This window comes from Bos javanicus, chromosome 28 (genome assembly GCF_032452875.1).
Source record: "Bos javanicus breed banteng chromosome 28, ARS-OSU_banteng_1.0, whole genome shotgun sequence".
NCBI lineage: Eukaryota > Metazoa > Chordata > Mammalia > Artiodactyla > Bovidae > Bos > Bos javanicus.
Genome location: NC_083895.1, coordinates 40,915,496 through 40,926,175, shown reverse-complemented (window position 1 = coordinate 40,926,175; position 10,680 = coordinate 40,915,496). Strand labels below are relative to the sequence as shown.

General features: G+C 36.2%; 1 protein-coding gene across 9 annotated transcripts in view; it reads right to left on the bottom strand.

Moving 5' to 3' along the window:
- Positions 1-987: 987 nt before the first annotated feature.
- Positions 988-10,680, bottom strand: part of CCSER2 (coiled-coil serine rich protein 2) — a 154,718-nt gene continuing 145,025 nt past the window's right edge. For 7 of the 9 annotated variants that reach the window (XM_061405535.1, XM_061405532.1, XM_061405533.1 and 4 more), the window contains one exon: positions 988-1,945. In XM_061405535.1, coding sequence (XP_061261519.1) covers positions 1,851-1,945 — 95 coding nt within the window. In that variant the 3' untranslated portion in view covers positions 988-1,850. Of the gene's footprint in view, positions 1,946-6,868; positions 6,909-10,145; positions 10,220-10,680 lie in introns of all 9 variants that reach the window. The other 2 variants (XM_061405534.1, XR_009734252.1) reach the window with 2 other exon arrangements.

Genomic DNA, 10,680 nt, shown 5'->3' with positions numbered 1-10,680 from the left:
CCCAGAAGAACACAACTATTATGAATTCTGGTTTTCTCAAGATAGTCTTACTTAAATTTATAATTATACTCAAAATATTTTAACTCATTTTGCTATAGAAAATAGTTTTAAATCCCCACGTATGAGACATTTATATCCCATCAAAGTTCTGTGCAAACATTTCAAGTCCATTATTCCAGTCTTCGGATATTAGCAGAAAGTCAATAAATATAAATATTACAATAAAGACTTAATTTAAAATATATACTGTGGAACCTCAAAACAGCTAGCATGGATTCATAAGCCTATAGGATTTAAAACGGAATTACCAGCAAAACTCTAGCACCAACATATGTTACAAATGAATATATCTTTAGGTCAGGTTTCAGGTGTATCTTCACTCAAGCCTTCCAAAATTTAACCAGTAACAAAAACAAATACAAATTATGTGTGAATCTGGGTGTGTGTGTTTAACAAGATGTTAAAGCAACATATAATTGGTTTATATATATATATAATATGAAGAATTTTAGCCAGGGGAATTTGGTAAATAAATAAATACTGAGACTATAACAAGGAAAAATAAAACTTATATTAACTTCCCATTAAAAGCCTGAATTCATTCTCCTTTATTCATCACAGAGCTTTTGCATAGACCTTTAAAATATACAAATCACTGGCCAGAACTCTGCTTACAGACTATCATCTTTCATTATCACCAGATCTTCAGTTAAAATAATAACCATATTCACGGAGGGACAAATGGAAAAGGGTGAGGCTCTGAGAACCACAATTAATACAGACCTTAAAGGGACTACGTCAGCAAGCACATTTGCTGCCTGCTAAGCAGAATGTTATGAAGTTTGTGATGTGCAGAGGAATGGATGACATGATCAGAGCCTTCTGTAGACCTCTGAATGAGTAAGCAAACTTTCGTGTTTACCTGAGACAAATATGCTCAAATGGTATATACTTCAACCAGGATATAAAACAGAAGAGCCAAACCAGTAGAAGCTTCCATGTTTTAATTTTAGGATTTGCAAGCTTTCAATGGAACCTCCATCGTGGTAGCAAACTGCACACATAAAGCTATTACGGAACAGATTGTTTTTTAAAAAAAACAAATTGGCAGGTGATGGCTATGCACTTAATGTATCTTTGGTTTAGGAAGACGAGAGTATTGATTAGAAGCCAAACAATCCCCAGAATTCAAATTGTCATTAGGAGTCTGCATGATTTCTTTTCTTCTTATTAGTGGCCTTGGGATGCTTGTCTTGGCCTGGAAGTTTTGAGGCTCTAGTCGGGGGCTGCTTATGTGTTTTTGTTTGAAAGAGCCAGAAGGGGGGCGGAGCTTAGACACTTTTGGATTTGGATTACTTGCAAGATTTGTTTGACTAGATGTTGGCTGGAGTTTTGCGGAATTACACTGTGTGATTATTGGTGACTTCTTATAAGTGGGAGTCCTATTTGGAGATGTTTCAGGAACTGAAGGAGATACCAAAGAATTCAAGATGGGTGGCTTAAAAAGCTGCGAGGACATGGGCTGAGATGTGTAGCCCTCTGGAGAAGACTGATTTCTTCCAACTCTCTTAGCCTGGTCATCTGTACTTGACTGGGGAAGTGTCTGAAGAGAAGTGGGCACAAACTGCATGTCACCGATTTGATTATTTGCCAGATGATAAGGCTCTTGAGCATTCAAGGTCGTGTTCAAGTTTGCTTCAGAAGGCATACTCTTCACCACATCCTTAGTGAATTCCGGGCTTGAAGAAAAAGGCTGGTCTTCCAGACCGTTGCTGCTTTCTTGTTGCGAGCCGTGTGTAAAGCTTTCATCTGGAGGTACAACACCCTGATGTGTGCCCTGGACTGTGCACTCACTGTGGGCCTCGGTATGTTGTGGCTTTACTAGTTTTCCCTGGGTGTGGTCTGTGGGTCTGGGAAGGCTGCTGGAAGGCTGTAGTACTTGAGGCTATTAAAATTAAAAACAACATTAGCAACAAATTCATTTTAGAAACACCACCCAGAATTAATATGTTCCAATTAGGCTGTGCTGGCACTTATTATGTTTTAATATGAGAAGCATGTGGGTTTTTTTTTAATTAAAAAATAAGCTGCAATATTCAAGTAATTTATGAGACACATATGAGTGATGATGCAAACAAAAAATGGTACAAGCAGTAAACACTAAACAAGATCCAAAATCAAACAGGATAAAAGAAAAATATTAAAGCACTGGTTTATTGAAGAAAGAAGATTCCTATCTTGATTCATTAATTATTTAAAACTTTATATAAAGAGAGCTTGACAGAATGATTTCTATATAGTCATTTGGTTTAATCTCCATAAAACATTCAGACAGTCACTAAGAATTTCAGAATATTACCCATTTTAAAGTTTTTTTAAAGGAAAGCTGTATTCCACTTCAAAACACTTTATTAGAAGAAGTATTAATTTAAGTGTCAGGTGCTGTACCTCTAAATTTTAATTGAGAATTAAAATTACCAGCAGATAAACACAATTTAGAATGAAGATTATATTCTAAGTTGTGTGAAATTCTAATCACTTACACAGAAATAGGTCAACGTCTTAAGCTAATGTTAAGTTTCTTTTAACATTCTTACTGAAAAGTTTCGGAATGAAAGGCTTTCACGGTTTATTTGTTCTGTCTCATTGCCATTTGAGGGATCAACTAAGGCTCTATTATGACCGATAAGTGAAAAATGGATTTACCCTCCCCAGGAATAAATGTCTGTTAATAAAATTAAAAATAGCCAGCTTTTTTGAATGATGTCAGAGAGTAAAACAGATTTCAAGTTGCCTGTAACCTTAACTAAAGCTCAGAAGCCTACAATAGAAAAGTTCTTAAGGCTGACATGCCTTGCACACACTTCTCTGGAGCCCACTGCGTGGTTATATTCTATACAAATCAAGGGAAATATACGATTTCTATTACTTTTGGGCAGTCGGTAAAGAAAATATGACTTTTAAAGTTATCTTTCTATGGCCCAAATAGTTACAGTATATGGGGCAAAGCCTACTGGTCCTATTGTGATACGGGGATGGTTGCTATAGATGTTTTAAATGCACACACATGCATACACACTCCCACACATTCTTTTTTTAAAATGTCTGACACATCACACACTGTAGTAGGTACAGGAAAATATGAACCTGAACACAATGCTGTTCCTGTGGTTGAGAGGCCTGACGAGAGAGTCAGATAAACAAAAGATGAGACCGTGTCTCAAGCATAACAACAGGTAGAAACAAAACATACGCCTGATTAGAGAGGTCACAGACGGCATCCAAGAAATACCAACATCGGAACTGAGTTTTAAGAACAGCAGGAGTTTGCCAAGAAGACAGGAAGGGAAAAACAGTCAGGGTAGAGGGCCACAACATGCGAAATACAAAGGCAAAAAAAAGACATGATATGTTCCAGCAACTTCCAATTGTTAGACTGATTGGCAAGCACAGTGCTGGTGAGAAGGTGTGGGCAAGGGCCAGCTCAGAAAGGAACTCACATCAGGCTGAGCAGTCTTGACTCTGTACAGTAGGTCAGGGGAGACGATGAGGAATTTTAAGCAGAGGAATCCCAAGACCCAATGTCATTACAATGTCATTCTGGTGGAATCAGTGAGGAAGGTGACAGAAGGGGAGGAGACTGTCAAGCAGAACACCCAGACAGTATGCCACTGCCAACACCCAGGTGAATTATTAATATATGGGTTTTAAATTAGGATATTAGTTAAAAAAAAAAATAGGAAAGGATTGAAAAAGATTTTGAAGGTGAAACAGAGAAGTTTAAGGTGGGTTCTAGGTTTCTGGCTTTGAAGATGAAAGATGGGATACTGCCCTGTATCCAGAAACAAAAGACCTCTAGGTAAGCTGCCCACCAGTCCTTTCTTTGCACAACCTCAGCAGCCCACAAGACTCAGAGGGCAGGACAAATTCCCCCTACGCCTAGGGGATCTCAGGAAACTCCCTGTAGTCACAAATAAGTAGAGCTTTAGTACTCCTTATAATTTATAGAAAAGTTGGTTACTAAAGTTTAAAAATGGAGACCCATTCCTAGACTGAAAGAGCTCAGTGCTTCTAACTGGACTCAGCTACTTCAAGTCTTACTTCAAGAGTTGAATACATACACTTCAATGCACTATTCTGAGAATTCTCAAATGCAATGGCTACAGAGGTTAAGGTCAAAAGTGCCAGCAATACGCACTACCAAGTAATTATGCAAGGGGCTGACAGGCATCTTCAATGATAATCTTAAAAGTCTATTCTGTGCTGCTTACAAAGATAACCAAAGACTATGAGCTCCTTAAGGCATGCACCATGCTTTCTTTATTCATATTTTCTTTATTCATATTTTTTTTGTTGCTGTAGTTGGTATCCTCAGTATTTTGCACATGTATGTGTGTGCATGCATGTGTGCAAGTCGCTTCAGTCACATCCAACTTGTTGCGACTCTATGGACTACAGCCAGCCAGGCTCCTCCGTCCATGGGATTCTCCAGGCCAGAGTACTGGGGTGGGTTGCCATTTCCTCCTCCAGGGGATCTACCTGACCCAGGGATCGAACCCACATCTATTGTGTCTCCTGCACTGGCAGGCAGTTCTTTATAAGCGCCACCTGGGAAGCCCACATAATGGGGATTAAATATATATTTATAGGATAAATGAATAACTATTAATAAATAGTACATTCCAAAATTGCCTCTTCGGTAATAAATTACCATAGGTCACTGATACAGCACTAATTTAAACAAATTTTTTAAAAAACACTGATGGACAAGAAATTTTATAATTTAAAAAATGTTACCTTAGAGAGGTATTAACTCTCTAAGTTTGGGGTCAGCTTAATGATTCAAGTTTAGAAGCACAGCCTGAAGGATTCATTACATGTTAACTTGAACACCGCACCTCCCATATGACCTGCACCCCCCCATACTGACTTACCAGCTACGCCAGAGGTGCTTTTTAGTTGGAGACTAGACATTTCTCGATGAAATGTGTTAGGGAAACTATCTTAACAAGCATTCAACTATTTTCCATTTCTAATAATTAAAAATGACTATAACATGTAAAACACTTAGGATAGAACCTCCCAGAGCACATCAAAATTGCTCAATAAATGTCACTTATGATTGTTAAAAGGTGTGAAAATGATTAATTCAAGCTATGGCCCTTTAGTAGCTAGGTCTGGAGGGGGGAAAAGCAAATTCTGTAATAGTATTATAATAAACTAGTTGTTACAGATTACAAGGTTTCTAGAATCCAAATACATATTTCAATAATGGTCATATTTAAATATTTTAAATTCACAGGAGGCATATCTGATACGACACATATCCTCAAGTGCCCTCCTGGAGATAAACCAAAGCTAGGAAATAAATGCAAAGCAATTTAACATTTAGAGAGAATTTACATGTGGCTATATGAAGGAGCCAGTACAACACAGTACTGAACCACTTAGTGTTTGAAGACAGACTGATCTGGGTTTAAATTCTGGCTTCTCAGTCTATCAATGAGATGCTGGGTAAATTATCTTACTCCTCTGAGATGGAATTTCATAACTTGTAAAATGAGGATAATATCAGTACCTACACCTCAGTGAACTGCTGTTAATCACAATGAAATGGTAACATGCACACAACCTACTCAGTATCAATGTAACACCTGACACATTCCAAATACTTGAGAAATATACTTCAGACTGTAAAAGAAGGGTTTCCCTTCTTCCCAGTGGTAGACAGCTAAACTCTACATAGCATGCATGATCTCTGATTATCATAAGATACTAGGTGGAAGGTATGATCTTTTTGTAAATGAGTAAACTGAGGTTAAATGAAATTAAGTAGTTATTCAAATTCACACACTTTAACAAACAGCAAAGTCAGAATTTGAACTGACAGAGAATTTAAAATGCAGCACTAAAACTTGACTCTTCTGTGTGAGCGCATGATCAGTCACTCAGTCATGTCAGACTCTTTGCAACCCCCTGGACTGTAGCCCGCCAGGCTCCTCTGTCCATGAGATTTTCTAAGCAAGAATCCTGGAATGGTTGCCATTTCCTCCTCCAGGGGATCTTCCCAACCCAGAGACTGAGCCCACCTCTCCTGCTTGACAGGCGGACTCTGTACCAGTGAGCCACCTGGGAAGCTCCACTGTTCTATGTATACTGAGTTAAGTCCAACGAGCTCACAGATTCTCAGAATATGCAATATAGCCAGCTGACTATTTTAAAAACTCAAAAGGCAGATTCAATACCAACATTCAGGTATTAACTCTTTTAGATGATGCCCTATTGCCTTCTTAGCTGATCTGTCCTACACAGGAAAATGCTCAGATACCAAACTCAAGCCACACTGTGAAACAGTATTTCCAGGAAAAGGTGGTTCCAAGTGATCCACTGGAGGAAATACACTGAACACAAGGAAATGCAAATCAGCACACATCACTAAGAAAAACTTTTCACCTCTGTTTCATATCACTTCAAAGATATCAAGCATTTTAACATAAGGAAAAAGTCATATCAGTTTCTGTAAACATTCATGTTCTGAAGTCGCCAATAGTAAGAGGGCAGCTAGAAATATCAAGTCCTGATGGAAAAAAAGTATGTCAATATAGGTAAGGTAGAAAGAAAATGTCCTAAAGCATAATAATGCTACTGCATAACAGACACAGGAATTACCTAATATTATTTTTCCTTGGTACATATAACTTTATTATCAATATTGAATACATTTTAAAGAATAAAAGGAAGATGGTAATGGAGCCACTTGTAACATGCCTGTAATTTCATGCAGGCTCTGACATGCATCATGCAAACTGGGGGAGAAAAAAGTGACAATGAGGAAGGTGGTAGGAAAAAATCTGAAATTGTACTGTACCACGCTTTGTCAGAGAAGTAATGGACTAACTTCTCAACTCCTTGCCAATAGCATAATGGGAGAGCAGAGACAAGAAAAAGACAGGACAATGGTGTCAGAGACCACATACAACACCAAGGAACTGCCGTGACTGGGTAGCAGCCAACAGTATTTGCTTTTGTTGTATTTTTTCAGGCATTATTTCAATATATTTCTATAAAATGAAAACATATCTCAATAGATTTATACTTGCTAAAGTGGTTTATAAGTTAATACAAATATTCCTATCCACAGCACAGTGTATATAAACTTCTTACCCTTAAAAGGAATCACGTAAAGAATCTTACACAAATAAAATACTGAAAAGAATTTTGACACAATTAATATTCATACTCCAAAGACCTAAAATGGTTTAACTGCATGTAATCCCTTATAAAGGAAGTAGAAATTATTTTTAATAACTTCAGAGTCTTGCATATTGCAATCACAACTCAGTTTACTACTGCTGCATTAAAGGGCAATAAAAGACTAATCTGATCTTCATGTATGTCTTAAATATGATGTTCCACATTATAAGCAAGGCTCCATACATCACTAGAGAGATGGAAGACAGGACTGGATCCCTAGCATAACTGGGTCCAATGAATTCTGCTCTATAATTCACATGAACCCAATCAACGTTTTCAGGGATTTGGGGAGACCAGGAATGTCTTATTCCCTAGATGTCAGAGTAATGTCCCCAAATCTCAAGAGAACTTAAGGAAGATACCTGACTGATAAATAGAAATTAAAAATAAGCAATTTCTGAAATAAGGAGTTCAATGGCTTTTCTAAGTTAATCAGTTAACAGCTTTTAAAAATTAACAACATGAATAATAGTGACTTAAGCAATTTACCACACAGGCATAATCAGTATGAGATGCCTAAATTTCATGAGTTTACATCTCTGAGATGTAAAACCCATCAGAATTTACTTCTGGGATGCAGAATACTTCAGAAAAAAAGAAAAAACTAAACATCATAATAGAACAATTCCACTGGTGACCAATATGCATGGTATACTTATCCAGAGTAGGGGGCTGCAGGCACTATGACAAGGCAACAAACACAGCTAATAAAACAACCGCAGAATCTGCGGAGCATTATGAATGGCTTATGCAGACAACGGCAACTGCTTTGTTTCTCATAATCGCAAGCTTTTGAGAAAGAAACTAACCCATGCTGATGTTTACAGGGCAGCTTCCAGGACCATGTTTGATGCACATTTCTAGTCAATTAACCAATGACTAATATGCACTTGAACTAGCTGCAAAATGGACACAGTGGACACATATTCTATATTAACTACATTTAAAAAAATGGCCTACTGTAAAATCAAATTGTTCTGTTTTTACTGACTTACTACCCTTTTCTACTTCACTGAAAAATATTTTATTTTTATGAAAAGTCACTCTCCGAGCTAATTTCTCATTAAAGCACTGACATGCTATCTTTACATATAAAATTGATTACAGTCACATGGTGAAGCCAATCGGATTGAGCCACGTTAAGGTGTACCTTATGAACATGTTTGTCAGTTCAGCAACACACATCAAGCATTCTAAAAAGCACACGCCCTTTAACAACCATCCTTCTAGCGCGAACACTGATCTATACACAAGAATAAACTGCACTACAATAATATCTCCAGTATCTCTATTTAATAAGGGGAAATGGAAACAACAGGAAAACAATAAAGCATATCATAGTCACATGATAACATATTACCATGTAATCATTAAAATGTTTTCAAGAAATATCTACTGTATGAAAAATGCTCAGATAATACTATATGGAAAAAAGCAAAACAAAAACTGAAAATATGAGCGTATCAAATGTCCTAAGAGAAAGTAATATTTTATGAATCTTTTATCTGAATTTTAAATATACACAGATGCATATATTGGGTTGTATAGTTTCATTCAATAAATACATACCGGGTTATGATGTAAAATGAATTTATGTCAGTTGTCAAAAAAGGTTTGTAAAACAACCATTGAAGGTTATAAGAGGAGGAGGAAAATATAAGACAATATAATTGTTATTCTTAACATAACTCTGGTGAGTATAATTAATTATAATTATTATATAAATTTACAAGCCAGGTAACACCGTATCAAGAAACTATTCGTCTGGATTGGGAATGTGGAATTAGCAGATGCAAACTATTATATATAAAATGGATAAACAACAAGGTCCTACTGTATAGCTCAGGGAATTATATTTAATATCCTGTGATAAGTCATAATCAAAGAAAATATGAAAATATATATATTTATAACTGAGTCACTCTGTTGTACAGCAGAAACTAAACACACACTGTAAACCAACTGTACTTCAATAAAATTTTTTAAAAAAGAGACTTTGGGCTTAAATGGGCTTTTAATATGTAAACATTATTAATGACTTCTGTTGCTTAAAAGTATCTTTTTTCTTCCAATTTAAGTTACTGCACATGGAAGCTAAAGGTAGCAAGATTTCTAAATTCTTCCGAGAAAGGTGTTAAAGAGCAAATTTTAAAAGTCTCTTTAGGCATGATAAGAAATAGACAGTATTAATACACTTTTTAAAGTCAAGTATTTCTAGAAGCAGAATGCTCTGGCAAGAACTGTTACTTAAGATTACCATTAAGACTTTTACTTGCCAAAAGTTATTATTTTTATTAAATTTTCATACTGTGAAGTAGGTTTTACATATATATATAAACTTTTATACATATACACATAAAACTATCATTCCTACTTTTACACAGGCGGAAATTAGAAATACTAAACTAATGCCAGCTGGTAAGTCAATCTGGATAAAAGCTGAAGTGCCTACTAACAACAGGAAGATCTTCGAATGTCTAAATGTAGATATTTTCTAACCTAGGGAAAAGTTAATTCGAAACTGGAAGACAAGCATCATCAAGTTAAGATCAGTAATATACCTGAGAAAAGAAATACAGGTCAAAATTTCCTGAGGGCGGGGGGGAAAGACACTTAAAAAAGAGCAGGATTTTCCTTTTATCTCCTTTATCTTCCGTTTATCTCCTTTATCTTTTTTAGAGATATTCTTAAATTAACCAAGAACATCCTGAGCCACTGCAGCTTTCTAGAGTTATCAGAGCTAAACAGTCCCATAAACATCAGTTATTTCACACTCTGCAATATCTACAAGCTATCTCTTTATGCCTGTGTTAGGTCCACTGCTCTTACACATTTTAAAATACAAAACCAAACACAGACTATCTTACTGAAAACTAATAAGCCAAGCTTACCTGGCTTCTGCATTTACCAAAAAAGGCAGTTCGCTTAAGTTGATGTTCAGGAGGGCATCAGAAAGAACTTACTACTGAAATACAATAATGTAAGAGAACTCTTTCAACTACATGCCATCACTTGCAGAATTAACCTCTCCAAAAGTCAGTGCTGGAAGTTACATACTGATTAAATGTGGAGACAAATATTGTATCACTGACTACATAATCAGTTTAGTGTAGGAAAAGGGGAGACCTATTCCCAAACTCTCTGGAAAACCACTGGATTTACCCATTGTTTCACAACCTTCTCCTCTATTATTTTGTCATTACATAATAATAATGTTATTATTTTACACTTATTATTTTTATATTCCTGTCAGCTGTTCTCAGGGTAAATTCAAATAATGTAGCAGTTAATACATATTTCCTTTAAAGGAACCTTCAAAGCTCAAGAAGAGCTGTCAAAAAACTGTGAACAAGTCCTCTATAACTTTCCACAAACAAAGTCCTAAAGGTCTCAATGATCAAGAAAAAGACTCAATGTATACTGAGG